The 27979-nt window shown below is 44.8% G+C and overlaps 1 protein-coding gene across 3 annotated transcripts; it reads right to left on the bottom strand.

Moving 5' to 3' along the window:
- Positions 1-26960, bottom strand: RBL1 (RB transcriptional corepressor like 1). 3 transcript variants are annotated; one of them, XM_064729838.1, is made up of 22 exons: positions 26829-26960; positions 26574-26707; positions 25447-25647; positions 23989-24053; positions 23769-23897; positions 23506-23666; positions 22719-22768; positions 20901-21084; positions 19278-19444; positions 17101-17213; positions 16476-16579; positions 15507-15644; positions 13529-13693; positions 13224-13359; positions 11470-11736; positions 9194-9372; positions 6446-6622; positions 4986-5057; positions 4719-4803; positions 2920-3086; positions 2356-2526; positions 1-2116 (listed from the first exon to the last, which is right to left on the bottom strand). In XM_064729838.1, exons 1-22 carry the CDS (start codon positions 26958-26960, stop codon positions 1946-1948), a joined length of 3168 nt encoding a protein of 1055 aa, XP_064585908.1. In that variant the 3' UTR covers positions 1-1945. The 3 variants fall into 3 exon arrangements, with proteins under 3 accessions (XP_064585908.1, XP_064585909.1, XP_064585910.1); XM_064729839.1 differs by having other exon boundaries at positions 9194-9318; positions 26829-26958; XM_064729840.1 differs by lacking the exons at positions 25447-25647; positions 26574-26707; positions 26829-26960 and having other exon boundaries at positions 23769-23797; positions 23989-25385.
- Between the last annotated feature and the right edge of the window lie 1019 nt (positions 26961-27979).

Raw genomic sequence — 27979 nt, 5'->3', positions numbered from 1 at the left:
TGCTTTTTAGTTGTTTATTATAAAATACAGATTTACATGTGAAGGCACTTTGAAACCGTTACAAAAATTTCATGTAAGCTATTGTTTTAGCTGTTCAACAAGCCCAAAATAGTTTTTAGATCACCTAAAAAGGTGAAGAATTCTGAACTGCATCCAGTTGTAGTACATTCATTTTCCTACTGAAGAAGCACTATACATAACAGTTATTAAGGATTTTGGCTCCATCAGTTGTCTACTGTGAGAGAAGGCAGTGACAGTGTGGGGAGCAGAGACACCAGGAGATGTGCACATGATATTGAATTAAAACCATGTCAATGGTTGTAAACTATCATCATACAATACCATGGAAAGACTGATGCTGTCCTGCCTAACCATAAATTTCCTATCCTACTGCAGAAAGGCTGCAATCCTCCACTTTTTATCTGAAAATCTGAAGACAAACATTAAAACTTGAATAAAATTAAATATCTACATGAAACCTATTCCACTGCACAGCCATTTCCTCATACTGCAGCTCTCCATGGGCAAGCACCTTTTTCTGAAAGTAAACAAGTTTAAAAAAATATCAAATGTTCAAGTAGTTAATGACTCAAAACCAAGTTTGTAAACTTCCTACTCCTTGCTGAGTAGTGTCCCTGCACACCTACACTTAGAAATTAATTTCTCCTTCATCATTGCTGAGGCTGCTCAAAATCATGGCAGTGTTCTCCCCATGGCCTGTGGGGATAATCCACCCAGCCAATGAAGGAAACAGAGCCCCTCAAACAAGTCCTGTGTAGTTGTTCTTTTTTTTCAGTTCAGTTACACAGAAACTGAAAATTACAGTGCTGAGAAGTTTCTCTATGGCTCTAACCTTAAACACAATTATAAAATAAGATCAAACTACTGATTTACAGTAATGAGTAAACCCTGACTTTTCTCCATTTTGGTAAAATAGATCCTACCAGGTCTTCAGCATTAAAAACTTGGTCACAAGAATTGGATGCTGGAATTTCTACTTTTCCAGTGAACCCAAGCCTTCAACAGCTATAAAACCTCACACATACACACCTCCTTATGTGATGGGCTTACATTCAGTGTAGATACTACACAAGAGGCTAAAGGTCTTCAGGAAAAAATAAGACATTCAAATTGTTATAAAAACGTGTACATTTGAACAGCTTTAACATGGCCAAACCCCAGCTGCTGATTTCAGCTGTGTTTTCTCATGGGTGAGCTGCCATCTGTATGAACAGCATCTAGGGCAGGCTGCTCTGTGCCTCCCAACGTGGAGCACCACTGGCTCAAGAGAAAGGGAATTCAGGCTCACAGAACTGTGAGCTTTACCAGAGTCCAACCTCAGTCACCACTATTTGTATTTTTAGATTATTGCCTTTGTTACCGCAAAAGCTGTCAGATACATGTCACAACCGACACTTTAACATAAGTTCTGACAGTTCAAAACTACTCAGCTCTTTCTGAGGCTAAATAATTTATTTTTTTTCCCTCCAGTTACTCCACAGTAAAATAATACATAAAATTCTGTATTCTTTTCAAATAAGGCACTTTGTAAGTTTCTTCTCTAAATGCCAAAAGCTTGAGGAAACTTCACTGATTTCACTAATTTCTTTATCACTCTTATTCTAATAATAAAACTGGTATTCCAAGCTGAGTTACACTCAGAATTCATGATGCTCCAAATGGGGCTTGAGAACATCCAATATGGGTTTCACAGAACACTCTTTTGCTAAAACAGCTCAGAGTAAGTTATAGCACAGTGTGATCTTTGGGCATGAAGATCACTGGCATTTCCTACATAACTCTTACTTTTTGTGTCCTGTGGCAGTCAGGTGAAAGTTCAGTGTTGAAGGAACTTGACAGTTGTCTATATACAAAAGCAAGAAATAAATAGCACAATGTTGTATCCAGCTCTGTAACTTGGAGATCCACAGACAGCAGAAGCTTTTTAGTGATTTGCTCTCTCACTGACAACATCCTGCAGACGTTTCAGTAGAACATCATCATTTTCCTGGCAGAGTCGCTTTGAGGGAGATTCAGTGTCACTGTCAATTGTTATTGCTCGCTTCTTACTCCTATGTTCACCTTGCTTTATCATATTGTTGATGTCCTTCAAACTCTGCGATCAAGACAAAAATAATGAGTTACTCTGACTCCATTTCAAGCTTGCTCTATGGCTGAAATATCAGTGAACAAAACAGGTTATCCTGCAGTCTGAGTGGTGGAATCTACATACAGAATTCTAACTTTAGTGCAAAGTGAGAGAGACCATTCATATAACACATCAGAACTGCACTAGACCACACCCTAATTAAAGATTAAATTTCTCAACCACTTTGAGCCTTGTTTTAGCTGTACCTTGGAGGGGCTGCCATTGAACCTGTAGAGCAGGGCAGAGCGGGGCGTGAGGCAGGCGCCGTTCTTGTTCTTGTGCGGGGACACGAACACCGAGTGCTGCTGCGAGATTCGCCGCGGGGACACCGCCTGCGGCCGCAGGCTGGGGAACGGCGACAGCGGCGGCGCCTCCACCTGCACGGGCACACACGGCTGCTCAGCCCAACAGCCTCGCACAACACAGCATTCCTACACTCCCAGGCCTTCTTTAGAGTCTTTTATCTCGTCACAGTGAAACAACAGATCAAAGAACGACCAAGCAACAGAATTAATCTTCCAGATGCCTTACACAGTCCACAGGCATTTGAGCAAGTAGGTATTGCACTGATGTAAAAAAGTTGGAAATGGGTTTGCAAACTGAGCAGCATCTACATTTGTCCTCTTGAAAGGCTGTTAAAGCAAGTGCTCTTACCATTACCTCCAATTATCTGACTCGACCCACATCAGGTGACAAGACAAAGTTACTGACATACATTTAACCGCCAGAAAAAATGACTCTGACTATTAATTCCAAAATACTTGACTTACCACATGATCCTGGTTTGTGATATCGTACTTGAGTGCAAATGACTTTACTCTTCCTACGTAGACTGCGTTGTAAAATTTAATAAGATCTCCTCTCTCCTCTGTTTCTGACTCACTCAAATTCTCTGCTGTGGACCGTCCCAAGGAGCTGCCAGCTTTCACAGATGAGTCTAACAATAAGAGAGCTTCAGATTTCAAAACTACAGCATTGGCAAACCAGGCACTTCAGAGTTGAACTTACGATGTCCAGCTGGCAAGAACTTGTCCATAAATTGACCAGTCAATGACAGGAATTCAAGAAATGTGCTTGAGCCAGGAGCAGGGTGTGCTGCAGGTGGTTATGAACATCAGGAGGAGCTACCATTTGCTGTGAGCAGGCTTGTGGGTTATGTCTAAAAAGGCCAGTATCAACCTTTATTCCAAACTTGTAAACAGCTGTAGCAAGAAACTGTAGCACAACTGACCCTTTCTTCCATGTTTACTCTGGGGAGTGTGGGGAGTGGTACAAAGCCATTACTTGGTATTAAAACTAAGTTTTAAGCAGTCTGACAGCTCCCAGATTTTGGCTTCTCTGAAAGTCTGTTGTGATCAGCTAGCAGAGAAAAACTTGGTGCTCAACTCAGATCTGCACCAAGGCAGTCATGACACCATTTGTTCAGGCACGTTCTGTTAAGTGGGAAAAGCTGTAGCCACACAGCAAGTGTATTTCTCTTGATGTCTGCTCTCCCCTAATTAAGCTGAAGTGCTACACAAAGTTCTACGTGTCCTGCATTCTGCTGTCTGCCAAGTAAAACAGAGCAGCACACAAAGTCTCTGGCAATCAGGGCACTGAGACAAACATCCAAAGCTCCAGCTGACACCCATAAGTGACTCCATGTCCTCTCACCACACAAGCACAGCTCCTGTGAACTGGCATCAAAAGACCTGGAGTTAATACTGTGTAAAGGAGACATGAGCCCATAAACTGAAGAAAGTCTGGCAGGAAAAGCCATTGAAGAACTTTGTAACCACATATATTTGTCTGACAAAACACCAGAGCCCAGTGTCACTTCAGATACTCCAAGTCATCCAGTAACTGTGGAGGTGTCAGACAGGATTTAGAGATCAGTACTTTCCATGACCCTGACAGAATCCTCAACAGGCCTTTAAAAATGGCTCTAATATTCATTAGGCAGATGAATCCCACTCAGAGGGAATTTGCCACAAAGAACAAACTAAATTCTACGTGTGTCCTGGCTACAGATCTGCTCATGGGCTCATACATGGGCTGATCTCTCACTTTCCTGACATGCCACTCACAACAGGCATGGCACAGTTCCATCCTTTTCTCAAATCCCACTCTGATCCATTTTCTTCTCTAACCCAGAGCAAAGAAACCATTACTTATTTAAAAGAAGCCTGAATATAAGAAATGGCAGTCCTGGAGAGTTAGCATTTTTATTTTCTGAAACAAGTTCTTTCTACTTTAGTCTTCAGAATAGATGATATTAAAAAAACCACCATAATATTCCAGGCACTGTTTATCTTCATTCTTCTTTGTTATCAGTGTTGCCATCCAAGAACTGACATACTAAAAAAACACTTCCACCCTGAGCAACCAAATTTAGGTAAATGAAGTGTTATTTTCCATACCTAATACACAGGAGAGCTACTTACAAGATGGTTTCTTTTTCAACAATGCATTTATTTTTCTTTAATACACTTAAAACTGTAAAACTTGTTCCACTTATTACTTGACTGTTCAGTTCTTGAAAAGCCCCAAGTATGTTACTGAAAAGAGCAAATTCCTTTGCTGTACTCACCTTCTGTCATCTCCATATCTGGGTTTGCATTTTTGTCCAATGGAACATCATCAGAAGTATTTCTCAACAAGACACTCCTATAAACCTACAAGATAGCAAGGAAAAACACTCTTGTCAAGGAAAGCAAGCAGGTCAGAGACTAGATGAGATCCAACTGAACAGGGGCAAGTATAACACTGCAGAGGATTTCACTTCTCTTATGAGCACAAAGACTTCAAAAGCCACTTCTGAGCTTTACAAAAAGTAAAGCCAGTGTTATGGACTTACATGGCTGTTTGCCTGGGGCTGATTCCTGTAACTTTTCATTATGTCCTGAAAAGTTCTTTCCTCTTTGGTTACCTGGAAAAGAAAAGGCTGTTGAAGACCAAGTGCAAAGAGTGAAGGCTGCACTGCCTAGGTCCAGTATTTAACTTTTTGAGGAGTATTACTATGGATACATAATTTAAAAATTTATCTCTAGTGATGAGAGCATGAAACAACAAAGATTTTTCTTGTTCAGGAATTCCTTGTTTCTTAGCTGCTAAAGCTTTTTGTTAGTTATGATGCTTAGGAATTACTCCTTTCCGGACTTTTCTTCCAGTGGCACTTTAAATTAAAGAAAGGAAATATTATTAAGTCAAAAATGTGTTTTGTGAATTTGGAAACTGGATCCCTAACTTTTCTAAACAGAAAGTGGGGAAATCCTGAGCAAGACATTAGGCAGGTACACACATGCAATTTCACTTGGCTTTTTTATTTCAAAATAGCTCATTTCTTAAAGCATTCTGTTTTTCAGCCATACATCTGTAATTTTAAGAGCAGACAAGCAACAGTTTTTGTAGTAGGAGCCAGGAGACAATGCATGAATGTCTCTGGCTAAGCTGTCAGGTCTCACACTGCACTGGAGACAGCATTCAAAAGCTTGGATTATAGAAAACCCCAAAACAACTGACGAATTACATGATAAAATACAGAGCACTATTAAATGGCTTTGCTATCAGTGTTGACATCAGGTAGGCCTGACCCATGCTGCAGTTAAGAGCACAGGCAGCCACAATTTAAACATCAGTTTCCCTCCACACACTGCTACTCTTCATTTGCCCTCAAGAGAAGATAATCCAGCCTCCTGAATTTTGTGTCTGAATTAGGCTTTATGGACACTGTAACCATCAGCTCAAGTCTGAGTCAAACCAATAGTCCAGTTTCACAATCCAATTTAACACCACCTTAAATTAAAGCTGTCAAATGAAATAAGAAATTAAACACAACAGGCAACCACCTCAATTCCGCAGCCTGAATAATCAAAAGCTAAAAGGATTTTTGGGAATAGAAATCACCTTATATAAATTTGCTCCTGCAAATTTCTGCACCTGCCTAATTCTGTAATTGTAATGGAATTTTTAGTTTAGATCAACAGACTGTCAAGATGACAAATGGGACAGAAAACAAATACAGGGCAATAAGACCACACAGTGCTTTGTCTGTGTCAACCAGTGCTACTGTGAATGCACCCACGAAGAGAAGAAAAACTCTGTCAAGAATTTCCATCAATGAGCCAGTGAGCTAAGATATGCAAAACAAGGAAAAAACCATACTGAGACTTCATCCACTTCTTGGAAGGACCTTCCCCTTCCCTCCAGTAATACGACACGAATTATACAGTCAAACTGTAAATGCTGAACACACCTGATATTTTGAACATAAAATTGAACATAAAATTCCATTAATTTCTTAAAACTACATGTTACCTTTGCCATGATATAAAAAGCACAGAGGAGGAGCTGGTCCAAATGCCTGTCCTTCATAAGATCAGCACAATGAACCAAGGTGAATTCAAAACACGTCCATATCTTCCTGCGCAGGTCGTTGGACACGTCCAGCTTCAGGCACAGGTCCCGCAGGCGCACGCTTGCCAGATGGTACACCTGGGAGGAAAAGACACACAGCAAAGAGTGAAGCCAAACAAGCCCATCCTGGCCTGCAGAAATAAAAGGCATCAAAGCAGAGATATTCTATAAGGGCCACAAAGATGACTAGAGGGAAGGAACACCTCTCCCATGAACGATCTGGGAGGGTGGGAGTTTCAGAGAGTTTCCAGAGAGGCCTCAGAGCCTTTTCTGCTGCCTGAGGGGGCTCTGGGAGAGCTGGAGAGGGACTTGGAACAAGGGCCTGGAGTGCCAGTGGCTCCCACAGCCAGAGGGCAGGCTCAGATGGGACACTGGGAGGGAACCCTTCCCTGGGAGGGGGGAAGCCCTGGCACAGGGTGCCCAGAGCAGCTGCTCCTGCCCTCTCCTGGAGTGCTCAAGGCCAGACTGGATGGGTGTGGTCTAGCAGAAAGTGTCCCTGCCCATGGCAGGGGGTGGAATGATTTGATCTTTTAGATCCTTTCCAACCAAAATCATTCTGGAATTTTGGGATTCAAAGACTAAGCTGTCCACTCTCCAACTGTTGAACCTCTAACACTTGCAGAAAATCCTTCTGAAAACACTACGCCTACAGCTCCTATACCATATCCCTCACTAACTAATTAGGCACTTTCCTTAAGCTGGAAAGCAGGAAGGGGTAGTGTCATTTTCACTTGCTCTATTGAACAGGAGCAAGAAAGGAAAGTAGGGGAAAATTATCATTCTGAGTACAATGATCACTATAAATGGAAAGTCAAAATTTAACTACAAATATAAGTCAAGGTTTTAGTTCTTCTCCATAACTAAGAGGGATTATGTTGTCTATGACATGGTTAGTCAAAGACACAGCTACACCTGAAGTTCTCCCCAGCTGAGAGTAAAACTTCCAAAATGCAACATTCCCAACTGGCAGGTGACTGATCAATTCCTAATCCTTTCTCAGAGAAACTGCCTGTCACTGGCAAAATTAAAGAACCAATAGTTCAGACAAAGGATGTGGCTTACAAGTGTTTTCAGAAATTATTTTTTGTATTAAGGTGTACCTTAAAGATTGCTCATGGTAGAACTTCTTAAGATCTATTGTATCTATACAGATACCCTCAAAGGGGAAAATCTCAGAAAATAAAACTTACCTAGCAAGAAAATAACAGCAAAGAAAAATCTTCTAATATTTTAGAGAGAGACTAATTTAGGGATATATTCTTTGTCGTCATCTAGCCCAAGTTACCCTGCTTCCTCCAAAGACCCTTCACAAAATGCACACTGAAAATGAAAGCAACTATAAGTAAGTAGTCTGAAGTTTCTCTGAAGGACACCCAGTTCTTAACTTAATCTTTAAATCCTGCAGTATTTCAAACTCATTCTTTTTAGAAACCTTAAGCTACTATGTTATTCATCACTGCTTCCTGAGCCCCCAGCCCAGGAAGATCAGCACTGCTGGGCAGATGTAAACGTGGCAAAGGAGCATCTCCAATGCTGGGTCCACAGCAGTGCAGCTTTGAATGAGTGACACACAGGAAAACCCTCTCCTGTCAGCTCTGTCTAACCCTTGCAAATGTGGGGGCAATCAAAATAGCCAAGAGAAGTAAAATCTGAAGTCAAGTATGCCTTTCATATTTATTAACAGAAGCTTCTAATTAAAATTTAAAAAAAAATCCCATCAGTAGGAAGGAGAAAACTGGACTCTGCAACACTCAACATCTTTTTCCTTCTTCTTCAAGGTATACAAGGACTGCATGTGCCAAGCTCAAGGCACATGAGGACTGAAGGTACTGGGAGCTGTACAGGGAGGCAGGCTCCAGCATGGCCAGGAGTGTTGGGGAGGATGAAACAAGAAAGCCTTTTAAATATGACTGCCTGGCAAAAGATTTTGAGAATATAGAAACTATAAGCAAGATTGAAATGAAAGCAACCTTTGAGATACCTTAGTTGTGACCAGTTGAATGTAATCCCCCCTGGAAGAAACAATTTCCTCTGCAAGCAGGCAGGCCTAAGAGTCAGAGCAGACCCTGCAGCTTGGCAGATGGGGCCCAAAGAATAAGATTTAGGGTTTAACATGTAAACATAGTATGGTAATGTAGTGATTCATATAAGTTGTGTAGAAATGTTATAAGATATGCATGCTGTAGTAGATTAATTAATGAGAATCTGAATATTCAGCACTGAAGATGATTTATTGTTTTGTAATGAGAACTTTGCTCTCTTTTCGCGCTCTCTTATCTCTCTTCTTGCTCTCGCTCTTCTTCGCGCCCTTTTCTTTCTTTGTCTCTGTCTTCCCTCTGCACTCCTTCACCCCCTCCTTTCTACATGCTCTCTACTCTTAAACCTTTGTCTTTAACTCTCTTACACTTTAAGCCTCTCTTCTCTTGGCCCTGCTCCGAGCTGCGGCTGGCAGCTCCCAGCAGGGCCCTGCACCCACACCCTTTGTGACAAACTGCAAGTTACACGACTTGGCTTCAAAGAGACCTCGTCTCTGTCCGTCCTGACCGTGCAACCCCTGCAACTCCTGCACAGGAGCACAAGCACAGCCCCTTGTGAGGAAGGGCACTCACCTTCCTGTAGAACAGTGCCAAGGAGGAGAAGGGCACTCACCTTCCTGTAGAACAGTGCCAAGGAGCCCGTTCTCTTCGGCTTGCCGGCCACGGGCAGCGCCACGTCTGCTCCTTGGGTCCCAGGAGGGTGGCAGGGAGCCTGAGCATCCACTTTACATGGCTGGCCTAAATTAATCGAAATGGGGATCAAGGTGATTCCACCCATGTCATTTGAAATACCTGGAGAGGATACACATACCTAGAAATAAACTGGCTGCTCTCTTCATGCTGCAGAGTCAAACAGCAAATCAAACTCATTTATGAACATTTGATACTGAAGACATCTCGTCCTCTGTACTACAGTCTGTCCCACAGAGTCTTCAGAAATAGTAAAAATTACATTTCTGGTAAGGTTTAAAAGGAGAATCTGAATGTGAATGATCTTTTCTAAAGGTTATCTTAAAGTACAAACTTTACAAGCAATCACAATTTCTGTATTTGGTTTTCCAGTCTATTGGTAGAAGGTGGGCATTCTTTTATTTTTATTCTTTTTCTGCAAAACTGGCAGCATATCCTATACAGTCCTCATTAGTTTCCTCAGTAATCAAATTATCTTGGTGAAAATCTCCTTAAACATGATTAGTGCAGAATTCTTATTTTAATCTTTAACTATAGACCCAATTTTTAAATGAAGAATGGCTATAAACTCATTGCTCATGTATCATTTTCAGAAATATTCAAGTATCACCGAACTTCAACAAAACAGAAGTCTCAGAGTATTTTGCTAATGTTAGCAGGTAACTCTTATCTAGAAGTTCCAGAGCCTTTGGAGATTTTAACAGACAAATTAAGAAAAATTGCAGTAAATCATTAACAGAGCTGAGAACTGAAATACCGATTAATGGGTGAGGTAAAACTGGAAAGAGCACAAACATGATCTCTTATGCAAGAGGAGAAATCCTCAGTGTGTTTACCAGGAATCAGATGTCTCCAAGGATGTGATGTCAATATAAACTTAACCTTTTGAGTAGCAGTTGGAGCTTAGGATTGCTCCTTTTGTTTTCTTTTTCTCAGGGAATTTTCTCCCATACATTTCTAAGAGACAAGAACCACTGGTAATTTAGAGAGATAAAAGAAGTTGCCTTGGCTCAGGGTAAGGATGGGGAAGGATTTGACTGGCTACTGTCTTTACCTGGTGGGTTTTCTCTTTGGAAGATAAAAGATACCTCAAATTTTGGCTGGGTGGTGAGAGGCTGGCTCGGCTCCTCGCCCTCTCTCGCCGGTGGGTTCAGAGCAGGATGCTCCAGCTGCTGTTTATGGGGAGTTCATTGCTGCAGCCCAGCCCTGTCCTGCTTCTGTGCCACGAGTGAGCTTTCGCTCATCAGAGCAGCCACCGAACGGGAATGTCACCGGCACCCTGCCTCGTTGAAAGGACCCTGCCATTGCTTGGGTGCCTCAGGGAAAAACACCGGGACCCCGAGCCCCAGCCCCGTCCTGGAGGATGCATTTCCCTGGCTGTGTGATGCTGCTGCTGCAGAGGAGACCCCTGCCCGCCCCTGCCCTTCTTTTGCTGCTTTTCTGAGTTTTCACTACCCTGTAGTGCCATACTCCTGCCTGCCGGGGTGCCCCGCAGGGGCAACAGCTCTGCAGTTTCTGCTACATCTCATTTATTACAACAGGATCTGCTCGCCTCTGGCGTTCCAGCTGCTTCCCAGGTTCCTGCTGCAGTCCATTTCCCCCGCCGGAGGTGCAGCGGGCCCGGCCGTCCCTGAGGGTTCCAAAGGCAGCCCCTTGTGCATCCCTTCCGCCAGCCCGGCCGCCATTGCCGTGCGCAGAGAGGCGGCCGAGCTCGCGCCACAGCGCCCCCTGCAGCCCCGGGGGAATCATCGCCCCGCCCTGCCCGGCCGGGAGCCAGCAGCGCCCCTGCTGGCTGTGCCCGGAACTGCACCGCAGGGGAAGGTGCCTGCAGCCGGGACAAGGCCGGCCCTGGGGCTCTGCGTCTGCTCGTCGGTGCTGCCGGGCTGGGGGTTGGTTTGCCACGTTATACACACACGCTAGCAAGGAACTGCTATTCCTCTTCTGGTATCTTTGCCTGAAAGCCCTGTCATTTCAAAGTTATAATAATTCAGAGGGAAGAGGATCATATTCTCCATTCCAGGGGAGGTTTCCTTTCTTCACAGACACCTGTCCTTCAAACCAGGACAGCTGTTGTTGACAAAGTAACTGTTTTTTTAGAAAGAAAAAACAACACACTTTCAAGATGCATGGTTGGTCTAAGCATAATTTAAGACTAAAGAAAATATCCTAGCAGAGAAGAAAAGCAGCAAGAATTCCTACCATGCAGTGGGATAGTGACCTTCTGTCCTGCTTTTCCTGGTCCTGTAGTGGTTGTCATGGTCAGCACTGTCTGGGCAGGAGATGCTGACATGTTTTCAGCACCAATGCTTGATGCTGGAGCAATTGTCAGCTTAGTTCCTTTCATTAAGATTTTTTCCATCTGCGTTTCTTTGGGGCTGTCATCTCCAAAGAGCCTTCTCTTAGCACTCCCAGCTGTAGGAGAACTGTAGCGCTCGTGAACGGAGATTGGAGACAATGGCTGCACGTCTGGCATGTCAAGGAAGAAAATATAAAACCTTAACAATGGCAGCTTAATGGAAATACTTCTGCAAAGAAGGTGAAAGGATACCTTCCAACTACATGAGCAGAGATCACTTATAGCTCAGGCCTGCTCTCAGAACTCACTGTTCTGAGGTGATAAGAACAAGATCTGTAGTCTGACTTTTCTCAGTGTTGCAGTCACCCCAGACAGTGCAGTTCTGCCATCAGGTATCACATGGAAGCCGAGCAGTCACTCTGATCCACAGGGACTGAAGAACACACAGGATCAGAGGTACTTACTCCAGTCAGCCTAGCAATTAGGGAATTTTTGCAAGTGTTACTCCTGTGAACACATTCCTTTACAGAAACCCTGACCACACTCCTTGGACATGCTGCCTTCCCTATGTTCTGGCTTTCAAACTCCCTCTAAACTGCTCCCAAACAGGTGACTCCACTCTCACACAGCCCCAGTTCCTCTCAGGCTTTCCTGTTGCTTTCAAACATCTGCTCCAGTAATAAGCCTGAAGTACACAGCACTAATGTACCAGGCTTCTGCTCACAGGCTTTTTGCATTTCTGCTGCAGTCTGTGACAATCACAGCGACAAGAATTTCCTACTTCCCATGAGTCAGAAATCATCTGGATAACTGGTCAGGTAAGACTGATTGGAGACTGCAGGGACTGAGAGACAGATGTAAGACACCATCTCCAGTCTGGTTCCTCTTCCATCAGCGAACCCTAACACAGAAACTGCTGGTACATCTCCTTCCCAAGGAGTATTTAAAAAAACACCAAACAGCCTTGTTTGCTGCCACACAAACACTGAAGGAGACAACATTACACAACCCATCAGCTCACATAGCATGTGCAAGAACATATGGACCAGTGTCTGGGATACAACAAAAGCTGCAATTCCTAACTAGAGAAGCATGCAAAGGAAACAGCAGTGCTGGCACTGCTTCTGCACCCCTCAGTGTCAGGAGACAGTTCTGTGTGAGATCCAGGAATCTGCAAAGAGCAGCTTCAGAGGACAGAACACTGCAGGCAAAGCACTGTCCTCCACCCAGCACAAACACAGCTCTGTAGGAAGCAGGAGTTAAGTGTAGCTCTGTCACTATATCTAAAAAAAAAGTCAGGTAAAATCCAGTCAAACTCACTGACCGTAAACCAACAGAAAGGAAAAAAAAAAACCAACCTGGAAAAATTTGAACATCAATGGACAATAAGTGATTGATGACAATCCATCTCAGAGTAAGGTCATCCTGGCATCAAGCCAGGAGCAAAATCTGCTCCATCCAGAAGGGAAGCACTGTCTGCAGCCAGTTAGTCACAGCACTGGTTTGACTGGGTGCATCTAGACCTTCTCTTGCTCAAATAAACTTCACAATTCTGAACTCTCAATTCAGATTCTAGGATGCTTTTTCCAATTACAAAGAATTGTAACCCTCTCCCCAAATTTACACATTCAAATAATATCAGAAGCCTTAAACTTACCTCGTCTTAAACTCCCACCAAGATCTGTCCGAACCTCTTTCACTCGAGGATGAATTATGGGAGATAATGGCATCATGGGCAAGTGCCCAAACCCACTTCCTCCATTGCTGGCCTCAAAATTACTGGGAAATATCACCTGAGAAGTAAGAAATGTCAGTCTAAGATAAAAAATTAATTTCCCTTCTTTGTGACAATCTATTAATAGAAGATTTTCTGCAGTAACAATCTCATTTGATCAGTTTTCCAAATTAAAAAAGTGAGAAAAAGAACATGAATTTCCTAGTAACAGGAATGAGATCACATACTTCTTCACAGGTTGGGACTTTGTTTTCCGAGGCCTCGAGTGCATTCCAGAGTGCTGAGTTCCGAGTCCAGGCCAGACTCTCCAGAATCTGTTCCTCAATGCTATTGAGGTGCTTCACCATGTCTCTGGACAGCCCTTCCTCAGACCGAATCAGCACTTCAATAACCTGATGGCAATGACACACACACACAGCAATGTCACACTGCTCATGCTTAACACCATCTAACTGTTATTTATTTCAGGCTCCTGTTAAAACGTCAACACAGAGTGCTCCAGCCTCCACCTCACATCTTCATCTTCCCCAACCCTCTTTGTTTAACCCCCTTTCCCAAAGCAACCTGGAGCTGGAAGAGGACAGCAGATATGCCACAAGTGCAGAACAATCCACTCTGGGGTTTTTAGGGCCTCTCTCACCACTGCTAACTGTGCACAAGTGAAAGCACTGGGCACATGCAGCACTGACCTGGGACAGGTGAGCAGGTAGAGCTGGGGATGTGACAGGGGATGTGACAGCCCCAGCATTTCAGCTCTTGCCAACAAGCAGCCCACAACATGAGGAGCTGAAAACCACTGCTTAAAGTTTCATTTAAGGAGCACTCAGAACCCTTAACATGGACAAAAGGGGGTTGAACAGAGCTGACTGCAGTATCATACTCCAACACAAAATCCACCCTGTGTCATTCCTATCAGAGCAGCATTCAGCCTGTTTTGTTAAAGCTCCGAGGATGGAAATGCCACAAAATTCCATGGAAGACCAGTTTTGTTTATTCCTGCTACAGAAGCTACTCCTAGAGAACAAAGTTACAAATGTCACAAGTCTCTCCTGTGTGAGACCCCTGTAATGGCAATTTTTGTCCAAATAAGAGTGCTGCAAGAATATACACTGAATAGCTGAGAAAATTCAAATCAAACATAAATCTGTTCCATAAAGTTGGATGTGCACCAGTTTTGATGGAGGCTACCACCAGCCACAGCAATATTGACAGATTTGCTACAGCACAGCTGGGCAGTAAAGGAAAAAGGAATGACAGATAATGAACCAGCTTTCTCTAAGGCTTCCATTTTTCAGTTGCTGTCATCCAAAGAGAACTACTTGATTTATTCAGAACTAACCCCAGTAAGCTGCTAGGCATTCAGCAAAAGCTGGAGGTATATGGGCAGGTGATAAAAGGATTGAAGTAGTCAAAAATCAAGTTACATTGGAAGTGGAAAAAATGTGGTTAAATGAAGAGCAAAACCAGAGAAAACACTGGAAAAGATATTCTGTGTTTTGTTACATAAAGGAAAAGACCCCAAACTTAGCAAAACAAGTCTGTGATAAGTAGTAGCAGCCAAAGCCAATATTTCAGATATGTATCTGCTATTTTAGAACTACACTGTAGTCAATAAAGATCAACAAAATATATGCTTGAAGGCTTTAGTCTAGTAGAAGTTGATGGGCAGTATGTTAAAGATCAGCACAATTTAAAAAATGGGTTTTGTTCTTTATATTTCAGCTTCAGCTCTGGCATTACACCTTCCAAGTAATACATTTCAGGACAGCCAGCATTTAGAATAGGCCTGATGTTGCCCTGATTTTTTAAGATTTTCTAAGCCTTCTGATGTTGACATTCTTGTAACAAACTTTCTCACACACTTCATGTAAATAACTCATTGTTTTGCATTCCTTTATGAAGGAGGAGAAATTTGATGGACTGTTGGTTTGTCCAGTGTCATTGGAGAGGTGGCACTGTCACCCTCCAACCCGCTGCCACTTTTGGAAATCTATAAATGTTGGAGTCAGAAATTAAAAAGTCTCTTTTTACCTTGAAAGGGCGGCGCATCCATGTCACGTTATTTTGTGTCCTATAGTTACATCCTGATGCACACTTAATATCAGTCCTTGCCTTACCTGACTCCCTAGGGAGGACTCTGGGACTCTTAATCCAGTAAGAAGCCATTTTTAACACCAATCCTGTCCTAGGCCAGTGCTTATTTACCTTATAGAAGTAGAATGGCCTGATGTCCAGCACCTCAATGATCCAGGGGAAGGTGCGAGGGGAGCTGTAGGCGAAGAGCACGATCTCCAAGCAGCACGCCAGGAGGGAGCGGTGAAAGACATCCTGCTCCAGGAGAGCCTGCAGAGAGCACACCACGGCCACGGCCCTCACAACTGGGAAACACAGGCTGGGGTTCTGTGGCACTGACACTACACAGCTTATTGCTGGAAAGAAGCCATCCTCTTCTCCCATCCACTATTGTAATCATACTGCTGTTATATTATTTCTAGAATCCCGTGCCTTTCTAGGTGGGTTTCTCACGAGCAGCTCTTCACAGCAGTGTTGTTCCTGCTGCTTTGTCAGGGCTCCTCCAAGGCTCCCTCTGGCCAACCCATCCCCTTTTATCCCAGTTATCTTCATTAGCCACAGCTGCTGCCCAACTAAGGACATCACAGCTGTAGCTCATTTAGAACAACCAGGACTGGGGCACAGCCACTTACACAATACATAGATTTTACAAGGACTCCTACTACAATCTACAACCTCCTCTTTACAGGGACGTTGAGGAGAACAGAAGTAGAGTAACAACACCAAAATGATCACATTTTGCATGCTGTGGACAAATGAGCTGGCCTCATTGCTGTGCATCATAAAACAGAGCAAATGTAGTGCTGTCTAACATGAAGCATTGGTACTGCTCATTGGGTAAAGAAGATAATAAAAGTTATCAGTCCATAAAGTTGTAATTCTAGAAGGCAACAGAAATTCAAATGTTTAATTATGATAGTTATACTGGTTTAAATTGTAGAAGAAAAATACATTTTGGCAGCTCCCATGTATTTCCCCTTTTTAGTATTAACAACATACACAGAGTGCTTTACAGTATTTTGTTCTGAAACTGCCTGAAGATAAACTCCCAAGAAACAGCTACAAAAAAGAGTTCTCATCTTTCACTGGTTCTTTACTTACAGTCAGATCCTTCCCATGCAGTCTCCGTGTTTCTTGCACCATTATAGTCTCCAAGATTTTATAATACAAGATCTCTGCCAGTTTTAATCTGTTTACAGCAAAATCTGAAATTTAAAATCAACAGAGATTAAGTCAAATGCCACTGGCACAAACAGGGTTAAGACTGATCTGACCAGCACCTGTTCTCATCCAAAACAATAGTTCACATGAGTATATACATACTTTGCAAACAAAAAAAAAAGTTCAGAAATCCACTAGTCCCAGACACAGCATGAAATTCCATAAACATTTTAAAGGATTATTTATTGTAATATCTCTTGTGATGTAATTTTGCAATAATTATTTTCCTATTTGCTTTCTGTTTCCTTTAAATTATAAAGCTAACAAAATTGCAAGTTTACACTTGCTAAGAGTTGCTTTTCCATGATTTCTTGGTTATCCCAGTTTGAACTGCAGTCTTGGGTTTACCCTGCCATAAATTTTTATTCTTTACAGTGTACTGTTTGACAGCAGCAGTTTTCTGCTTGGGTGTATCCTGGGATAAAACCAGCCCCACTGTACTAAATACAGAAAACAGTACAGGTATGCATTCTGTTTGCCCTGGTTTAGTATTTTCAGTCCATACCTATGTGAGATCCTGGCTGCTCATCTGTTGACTGAGTGTAGCAGCAACAGAAGGTCTCACCAATTTCCTTCACTCTGCTCATGATGCTTTCCAAGGGACTGCGGGCACAAGACCTGAAGCCAAAGGCAAACAAAGCTTTGTTTATACCAATTAATAACCAGTTTAAAAACATAAACATCAAGAAACAACAACCATAAAATCAAAATAAAAAGATAAGCCAATGACACCAAGCATTCCTCATCAGCAAGAACCTGTATCACACAGACAGAGGAAAACATAAAGCATACACAAGTATCATGTCCTCTCTTCCTAAAGGGCCAGGGAGGATCTGCACACCTTGAACAAACACAGGAGAAAGCAAGAACCACAGCAGCAGGGAGGAGGAAGAGGAACCTGCCAGGAGAGAGGAGGATACTGCAACAGCCAAGCAACCATCCATCCAACCATCCATCCATCCAACCAACCAACCATCCATCCAACCAACCAACCATCCATCCATCCAACCAACCAACCATCCAACCATCCATCCAACCATCCATCCAACCAACCAACCAACCATCCATCCATCCAACCAACCAACCATCCATCCAACCATCCATCCATCCATCCATCCATCCATCCAAAGGCACCCACGACACCTCACTGGCCAGCTCAGCTTGAGGCAGCACAGGAAAGCTCAGAGGGAAGAGGCAGCAGCATCTTCCCATTCCCTACCAAGACTGGGGGAACTGATGAACTCCACATTGTCACTGCCATAAAAAAGGGCCACAATATCTCTAGCTGGAGATGCTCATTCTGAATGCTTCTAAATTTTCCAGCAACTCTGTTTTAGAGGACAGTGGCCCGTGGCTTGTGTCAAATTAAGACACTGAATTACTCTGACATGAACTAAAATCAGCTAAGGTTTCTCTTTGAACAAAGCCTTCTAATTAACTTCAAAACTTTTCCATGGAATTTTAGTTTGAAAAAGAAAATACTGAAAAGCATAGAACATGACATAGTCCAAACTATAGTTTCTCCATTTCTTCCAGGGATACAGTACATAGATCTGAGTGCTTGCTGAACTCACATGCAGGATGAGCAAAGTACTCATCACAGCTCTTGCCAAAGGCTTATTCAATTATTGTTCCCATTTTAATATTTACCTCTTTCTTGACAGTCTGGTTTATTATTTGGAACAACCACATGTTTAATTAGAGACTACAGACACATTAATATCTTAATTGTAGAGTATAAATAGTATCAGTCCTTATAAAAACAATCCAAGAAACATTCTAAACAAATGTATCCCACAGAGCACAGCTGTAAACTTTTAGGAACTAGTGCTAGCAAAACCTTCAAATGTACATAACTCCAAAGATGAGAACAGAAAGTAATATTTTTCACCTGTTTATGATGGTTACTTTAAAAAGAACATCGCTTTTGGACTTCAAATATTAAGTGCTAATACTAAATGTCCATTCTGATTTGTAAAAATACATCTGGAGACCTTACACTGTAACACAGCAGGACCTTAACTTGGAAAGATATTAGGCAAACACCCAGCAACTTCACAGGTATTTACTATTCAATGACTGCTTTTTATGAGCTGTGCTCAGGGAGGAAGGCAGTGATCTGAAGTGTGCTCAGGGAACAGGCACATCCTGAGTGGGAAACGCGGCTGCTGCTACTCCAGGTCAGCACTGACAGTGACCAGGGCCATGAGAGGCTCATCCTCGTGCCACGGGTAACACCAACACACCCTGCAGCAGTGTCAGGGAGAAATGGGCAGCCTGTATGTGCTTAGTTTTATCTTCCCAGCTGAGGGCAAAGACTGCAGCTTGTCCAGCTGAACAAGCCCTTCTCCAAAACCTCTGCCAACATGGTCACCACATCTTTTAATTGATAAGTACTTGTTTAAAATGCAAACAAATTTAAAAAAGCATTTGGCTTTCAAGCAGACAGATAAATCAAGATCAGCAAAAGCTGAAACTCCATTAACACAATGGTGGTGACAAGTCAGATGGGGGTGTGTGTGTCCAGCCATCCTTCTCCAGGCGAGACCATCGAGAAAACAGAAAATCCTTCAACAAGAAATAATACAGAAACACAGACCAAAATACTCTGCCCCAAAGGGAAAAAAAAGCCAAAAGATGAATTTCTGTGTCAATGAAAGCAGCTGAAGTGGACATACTCACTCAAAAATAGCTGTAAGTTGTTCACTTGGTGCATTTTTCAACCCAGCCACCATGCTCTGCAGACGGCTCACGCTCTGTGTGGCTGAGGCCACAGGAGTGAAGGCAGTTTCCTTCTCTCGCAGGTATCTCCTGCCAGTCAGTGGGGTTGAAGGTGCAAATGACCTTTTCTGTCAGACAGAGAAAAATAATAAACAGAAATCAGACAACAACACTGTTTCAATCACCTTCCAAATGAGCATCTCCTGCAAAATTCCTTCAAAGATTAAAATTACACCACTAGTAGAACCACGTGAAGGCTTCACCTGAGAGCTCAGAAGTGACTAAAAATCTCCATAAATAGAAAATATATCTATAATATAATCTCCAAAATATATCTGTAATATAACCTCCATAAATAGAAAATATAACAAATCTTTGAGCAGACAAAAATTGACCCAAAGGGATTTTACAACTAAAACACAGTAAAACAAGACCTAAAATCTTAAAACCTGTAACTTTTTAGGCTTATTTGAACATTGAAAATACAGGGCAAGGAAGAGGAAGCACATGCTTCCATTCTCAGCTGCCAACTGCATTAGCTGGTGACACAAGGAGTGGGTGGCAGAGCTGCCCAGGGGAGGTTCCAGGAGAACATTCCCTGGGAAATGGGGCTCCCTACATCCTCCATCCAAAGGATGCAGTGGCACTGAGCAGACGGAGCTCTGTGGACTGTACTTATCTATTTGGATCCTGCTGTCTGGAAGCGACACAATAAAGTTTTTGGATTTAATTATCTGAACTGACAACATTCTGAAGATACAAGGCAAATAGTGAGAAAAGGTGAAGCCTGCAGCTGTTATGCATAAACAGTAATATTATTGTACTACAGAAACTGAAGCTTAGAATTAAAAAACCCTTTCCAAACTCCCATCTTTAATGTGCTTGGTTATAGAATACACTTATATTTGGGAGAAAAAGCCAAGACCTATGATTCATTTACACTTGCACCAGTATCGCAGAATAAGAATTCTTATTTTTTTAATTGATATGTAAATCCAACAGTATATGGCTCTTTCACACAGCCAATACTATTTTTCCCCCTTATCCAAGATTAAAAAGTCATCAAGCAACTGTTTTCCTGCATGTCAGCTTCATTAGATACATTTTTAAACACAGTGAAACATTAACTCTGTTTATAGGCTACTTTCTGTAATGAAGAGAGACTTTGTTAAGGCTTATGTGTGAATCCTATTTTCCATAGAAAAGTTGACTTTTCCTTTCCTAAGAAATGAAACAGTGGGTGTCAAGGTTTTGTGGTATGATTGTGGGGTATAAATGAAGCTCGATCAAAACTAAGACTCAAATATGTATTTGAGTATTAATTACTGATTTTTCGTGGACAAAACCAAACTATACACATGAAAGTGCACTCATTCTGTTTAAGGAACAGTTATTTTAAAAATTCCACAGGAAAAAAGATACCACCTTTTCTCCTTATAGCAAGACAGCACTGAAGCCTGTGTTCACCATCTTCCTCTCCCAGGAAGAAGAAATTTCAAGCCACCTCAATGATTCAAAGAGTGCATAAGGGTGAGAAAACTTGAAGGAGATCTTCAAGTGAGCTTGCCATGTTAAATGAATCACCTTTTCAAAATGCTGCTGCAGATGACACTCCATGTGAGCTCGTGCTGCCGTTTTCTCTCCTGGCACATCTTCAGGGAATTTTCGAGTGCCAATTTCTTCTTCAGCATCAGCTCCCAGGAAAACTCTCTCATCAAAGTCACCCACGGTCAGAACATACTCTTCATACTCTTTATTCAGTGCTTTGCTGAAAGAGAAGCCCAGGTTTGAGAGCAAAGGTTTAGCTGCTGAGAAACACAGAAGGTGCCCCAGGAGCTCAGGAGCTGCCCCAGCCCAACACAGGGTCAGAGTTTCATGCTCTGGCAGCAGGGCTGCTCCCGCCTCCCTGAGCAGCCTCCCCAGCCATCCCTGCCTGCCCTTGCACCCCAAACCTCTCCAGCATCACTGCAGGAATCACCTTCCACCAGAATCTGGGTATCAGTAAGAAGAGGGAAAAACCAACTTGGCTTTCACGCCAGTTGTGAATAAACCAATCTGGAAGTGCTGCTCAGAGGTTAAATCTGTGCACCAGGGAGAACTGCACCCAGTGCTGCACTTCTGGGCTTGCCACTCTGTAGCCCATAATTCTAATAATGGTGCAGAGTAGGGGAAAGTGAGGAGTTTTCTGACTGGGTTTTATTTCTAAAATCATCACTGACATGTGATACCAAACAAATCCTTCATTTTCTTTATTCCACCAAACCCAGCTGGGAAAAAAGGAATATTTAATCCCAAGGTTGCAAGGCTTTAAACATATACTTGGGAAGCAGAATGGAACTTCTGGATGAAAATCAGAAATGGTTTGCACCAATAATCCTGCCTGCAGTTGGGCCAGGAATGCAGTTCCAGCATGTATAATAATGGAATATAATAATGTATTCATGGCACAAGCAACCTGTGATCCCACAGGAAACCTCACTGCATCACAGGTTCAGCTGCCCCATGTCTTTTAGGAAAATGTAAAGGTCTGTGAAAAGCTGGACAAAAAAAACCCCAGAGATGCTTACAAGAGTCTTTGAGATGTCAGACTACTTGCAAAAGAACAGGGACCTTTGTATCATTCCATATGACAGTGTTACTGAAGGAAGACTATTAATCTTAAAGTAGAAATACTAAGAGAAATTCAGTTTTCAATGATCAAAGAAACGACTTTATATCTAAATTGAGGTGTTATCTACATTGTTAAAACAAGTGAGTCTTTGCTCAAAATTCCCAAAGCAAACCAACAAGTTAAAAGCTCACAAACAAAAGGCAGAAACAAATTATTAGGTTTTTTTTGTAAAAGGCAAAAAAAATGACAAAGATTTTTTATAGTTTGCATTTAAAGTAGCTTTCAAAGTGAATTCAGAGTTTCTGAAACAACGACACTTCCCTCCCATTGAAACTGTTCACCTCTTTTCTGTGGTTTTGCAATTGTTGCTTCCTTTTCTTTTGAGTCCATCTGCCATATTCACAGATTTATACACTCAATTAGAGATAGAGAAATAAATTTAGAGACCTCCCTACCTGGAAATAATATGTGTATAGAAGCATCTCTGTAACCTTCAGAGCCAAGGTTTTAGTTTGCATTACATTGTTCAAAGATTATGGTTGCCAGAAAATCAGAGCAAGCACCAAAAAACCTGGTACCAAGAAAAAATCCCTGCAGCTTGAACTCCTGACAATGGCCACACCTCTGATCCAGAAAGTGTTTCAGCCAGAGAGCAGCTTTGGTGGTCAAATACTCAAAACCCATTAGATATGGAATCACAATGGAACAGTAAAACTGAGATTCAGTACACAAAGGCCTGTGCTTTAGACATGAACCAAGACCTGTGATTGAGAACAAAAGCTGTAGCTTACCTATTTTCTGTAAAGTTGCAAAGATCCAATAAACAATCTCCTTTTAAGATCTAAGAATAAAAAGCAGAAGTATCTTAGATAATCAAATCAGAACTGTTTCAAGTGTGCGAGCATGATGGTTTTAGTCAAAAAAAAAAAAAAAAGAGATTTAGGTGCATAACTGGACTCTTTTTTTTTGGCCTCGACCAAAGGGCTACAGTGCCATTACCAAGACAGAGCACAAAGCCCAGCTGGATCCAAGCTCCAGACAAATTCACTGCTCAGAGCCAGCCCTGCAATGCCACATCTGCTCACTGCTGGCTTAGGGACTGGCTCAATGAGCAACTACAAAGATGCTTCCACAGAACTTGGAAAACATTTCCAGGATCAGAACTAGACAGGACAATTTGTACATCTGCAACCTCGACCTCTCCTTTCAAAGCATTTTGCTCAACTTCAAGAAAAGCAGCAGGACACACACCCCATTGACAGACATTCCACACAATTATTTCACAAGGAGATCACTTTTCCTGTGCCTGAAGAAAACACCATCCTTCATGATTCAGTTTCACACTGCCAAGAAAGGAAAGCTTCTTTACAGACATAAAATGCTGAAACAGAGGAGACCTTCCAGCACACAGCATTAAAAGTGTGAGGGAATTCTGGTCCTGCTAAAACGCAAAGAAAACCTGAGCCAGTCTCAGTTCCTCTGCTCATTAACAAGTTCCCTGTGGAACCTGCAGGACTTAAATGACCTCGAGACCACCAGGGAGCACCAGCAAGCGCTGATAAAACTCACAAGATGTACCTTCCTATCAAACAGCTTTGCAATGTAAGGTTTGAAGTAGTGCTCCTTGATGCCCTTGGCCTCCACCAGGAGCCCGTCGTGCAGCTCGCAGAGCGTGCCAATGATGCAGGGAGGATCCTCAGAGCCCTTCATCTCCGGAGTGTGGGATTCCACTGGTAAGCCTGGGAGCCAGGAGGGGGGAAGACAACCAACCTTCAACTTCACTTCAAATGAGCCAAGAGAACAAAGCACACTTGATTGGAAATAATCTATCCCCACCATACCTTTAAATGATGGATTTAGCAAATCTCTTCTGTTTGGACACAGAAGGGCATTGGCAAAAATCAGGTCCAAGCAGCACAGAAGTAAATGATAGGAATTTACTAAATCATCTCCAATCATACGGAAATTACCTTTAAGAGACAGCACATCACGTCAAGCAACACAACAGAAGTTCACAGCTGGGAATGTATACAAACCATGCAGGCAAAGCAAGCAGCCTACCCTTAGTGTACACAAAGAGAGTCCAGCAGAAGTTGAAGAGATCTTTGACGCTGCATGGCACCCGCCTGTCAACAAGAACAACAGGGGGAGAAGTTACTCTTCAGTTCCAGGGAGCCAGACCTTGTTCTACAGTTCAAATTTCATTCCATTTCCCTGCTCAAAACAGCAGCTGAAGCTGCTGTCTTAATTTCACATTAAGGCACAATATAAGCTACATGTCCTGAGTTCAGCTCTCACTGCCTGACAGACAATGCCTGACCTAGCTCCAGCGTCCTGCACACATCCACGACTTCCCAACCTTGTTCCCAAGCCAAAGGCTGCCTCTGGCCTCTGACCCTGCCACACTATTCTGCTGTTCTCACACCTCCCACAGAACCCTCCTACAGCCACACGTGGGGAGGTGACAAAGGCTACATATATTCCAGTGATGGTTTTTCCAAAATATTTTACTAAAGCATCAGCCATCCCTTCAGAACAGGCAATTATAGCTTGTACTACAGCTCAGCTGCTGACTCCTGTTTGGAGCAGAACTATCCAAGCCCACGGAGCTGGAAGACCAAGGACGACATGACTCAACCCACAGAGCAGCCAAAGCCGCAGTGGCACCAACCAAAACTGCCCTGTGAAAGGAACACCAACAAAGCACCTCCCCTGCACTCTGCCTGTGGGAGGACACTGGAGCATTGCACCACAACAATTATCCCCCCTCACATCCACAGAACCCACAGAAACGGACAAAAACACCTTGCAGATCACAGCTTGGCTCCCTCATCCCCAGGGTTACAATCTCACTACAAAGCTGTCACAGCCACATATCCTTGCAGGGAGCATGGATGAGCTCCTTTCAGTAAGGCAGACATTCCATGTGTGTGTTGAAGATGACACCAAGGGCACAGACATGCACCAAAGACTCCTCTATTGGTCCCCATTGAAATCGCAAGATTCCTTTTCCCTTCCCGAAAGGAAATTTCATTTCAGTTCCCAAATTTGTCATAAAAACGAGCACATCAGCTTTAACTTCCTCCCATTTGTGCCCCCACTCCTCTGGCAAGCATGGCAGCATGGAGGCCACAGGGATGTGACAGCCCTGAGCAGAGGGACCATGCTGTGTGTGACACCAGCCCCCAGCCAGCACTGTGCCAACACAAACCACTCCTGTGCTTTTCAGCTATTTCTGCAAATGTTCAAGCATTGATCTCACTGTACCCTGGAGCTAACCCACCCCATGGTACCTGTCCCCAGCACGCCCTGACACCTCTCTGTGGGACAGCTCCTGTGCAACAGCAGCTGCATGGGGAGCCCAGCTGGCCTGAGCGGCACCCACCGGGCTCAGGGGTGGCTCTGCACTGGCAGCATTTCAGAGTCAAAGAGACACCATCACTCTGGAAATTAATTTTCATAAACTTATATTGAGTCTAACTCTTTCCAGGGAAAAGTCACATCAAACCTAAGAAATACCTCTGCTTCCTGCTTCGATGCGGTTTGGAACTTTCTTCAAAAGGGTTTTGAAATATATCAAAAAATATTGGTTCAAACTTTTTGAAAATCACAGTTGACACTTCAAAATTTCTCTCCAGCCTCTCAACTCGCTCTCGGAATTCCTGGGGCAGGTTTGACATGTCCATCCACTTCTTCATTTTGCTAAAAAACTGAATTAAACTTAAAAGAAAAAAGAAAAGTCTGTTTTGAGCTTTAACTAACTTCCACTCTAAAATTTTAAAAAGCCAAAATGCGACATACTCACTCCTTTGAAGACTGACATAATTACTATGTGGATTTACAATTTATTTTGATAAGACTCCCAAACCATATGTTATCAGCTTTTTGCCTTTTATCACGCTGGGATTTCTCCTTGACCCTCTTTAAGGCAGGGGAACATTAAATTGGTGTGGAGGCTGCCAGCATGGCTGTACAGAGCAGGGCAGGGTGGGCAGCAAAGTGCAGGCACAGCTCTGCCTGTGCTGAGGCGGGTGCACGACAGGCAACAACACAAGCCAAGAGTAGATGCCTGTCAAAGCTACCTGCACAAACGCCTGTCAGCTGGGGATGTAAATAACTCCCAACCCCTCCAGCAGCTCAGCGTGAAGTGGGGTCTTTAAATGGAACGAGCAAGAGCAACATTCCGGCCCCGTGTCCCCAGGGCAGCTGCGCCGGGGGCTGTGCAGAAGGTGAGTTCTGTGACCAACAGTGCTGTGTTCCCAGAAAAACCAGCACTCCATCCGAATTTGGCCTGAATCCTGAGCCAGACACACCTTGTACCGGGATGGCACACACCGAGATGTTTGTGGTAAAATTAACTACTGAGAGAAACAACTGGCGTGTGCAGAACAGCTGCTGCTCCGACACAGGTGCTTTCCTAAAGGCTTGAAGTTGGAAATTAATGTTTGCATCTAATTTCCATCTGTAATAACAGCGGATTTACTGCTTTAAGCCCGCCGCAGCTGGCAGCGCTGGGAGCGAAGGAGCGGCACCTGGGCTAGAGGCTCTGGCAGGGCAGGGCGGGGCAGGGGCAGGGCAGGCACGGCGGGCACGGCACTCCCGGCGCTCGGCACCGGCAGAGCCCGGCCCGCGGGCGGGGCGCTCACCTGAGGCGTGCGGAGCGCAGGATGCGGGTCAGGGAGACGCCGTTCCCCTCCATCGGGCTGCTCCCCACGGTGGGCACGCGGCTCCGGCGGCAGGCGACGTACAGCGCGCAGGCCAACCAGTGCAGCGCTTCGCCCTGCGGGCACGGGCGCCGCCGTCACCGGGGCAGCGCCGCGTCCCGCGGGCTCGCCCAGGGCGGGACGGCGCCCGTCCCCGCCCGCCCGCCCGCCCGGCCGCCCCCGCCCGGCCCCGCTCACCTCCAGGCTGTAGGTGCCCCGCAGCGCCGTGAAGTCGCGCAGCGCCTCGGCCGCGCTCGCCGCGTCCAGGTTGAGCTCCCGGCAGAGCCGCTCCACGGCGGCACCGGGATCGGCGGCCCCCGGGCGGGACATGGCGGCGGAGCGCGCGCCAAAACCGCCGGAAAGGGCGAGGCCGCTTCCGCCGCGGCGCGGGCGAGGGGGCGGGGACGGGAACACGCGCGGGGGGTGGCGGTGGCGGCGGCCGGCGGCGTCAGGCGGTGCTCTCCGGGGTCACTCGGTACCGCCCGGGGTTACCCGGTGCTCTCCGGGGTCAGGCGGTGCTCTCCGGAGTCACTCGGTACCGCCCGGGGTCAGCCATCGTCTCCCGTCTGCAAGCGGGCGCTCGGTGCAGGCGGGCGCTCGCGGCCCATTCCCGCGCACGGCTCCAGGGCCGCGGCAGGAGCGGCTTTTCCTCGGCCCCCATCGCCCCGGGACACGCGTGGCTGCACCTCCCCGGCGGTCTCAGGGAGCCGCTCCGCTCCCGGGCCGCGCTCCCTGTCCCTCGGGGCGCGGCCCCGCCTCGGTCCCGGTCCCGGTCGCGGCGGGCGCTCAGAGCGTTGCCAGGTGCCGTTTCACCGGAACCGGCGCCGATGGACGGAGCCCCGTGGGAGCACTCGCGTCCGTCGGGAGCCGGGGCTGTGGGGACCCCGCCCGCCCCCGTGGGCAGGGGAGCGGCTCTGGAAGGGGCTCGAGACCCGCAGCGTCCGCAGCGCTGGTTCGGGGAGAGGGAACGGGCTCTGCACCCGCCTGGCACCGGAGGACACCGGAACCGCCTCCGTCCTGCCGGGACCGCGTGGGACGGAGAACGCGCGGGTCTCCCCGGTACCTGGAGGATGCCCAGAGGCGCGTTCCGGCCCCGGCCCCCGCACCCGCTCACTCGGCAGCCCCTGCCCTGCCCCGGCCTCCGTCCGACCCCACTCTCGGATCCCGGGGTGTTTTTCTTGAAAATGCCCTTCTGCAAAGCGCAGGGATCAGCTTGTGGGATCCGCAGGCTGGTAGGGCCAGTCCCTCACCGAGAATCAGATCAGCTCCGTGCTTTCCAATACATTACTCTCCATAAAAAACAGCCTTAATCCAACATCTGAATCTGGAAAAATATTGGCCATAAGAGC

The sequence above is a fragment of the Zonotrichia leucophrys genome, chromosome 20, assembly GCF_028769735.1.
Source record: "Zonotrichia leucophrys gambelii isolate GWCS_2022_RI chromosome 20, RI_Zleu_2.0, whole genome shotgun sequence".
NCBI lineage: Eukaryota > Metazoa > Chordata > Aves > Passeriformes > Passerellidae > Zonotrichia > Zonotrichia leucophrys.
This window is presented reverse-complemented; position numbering and strand designations above follow the sequence as displayed.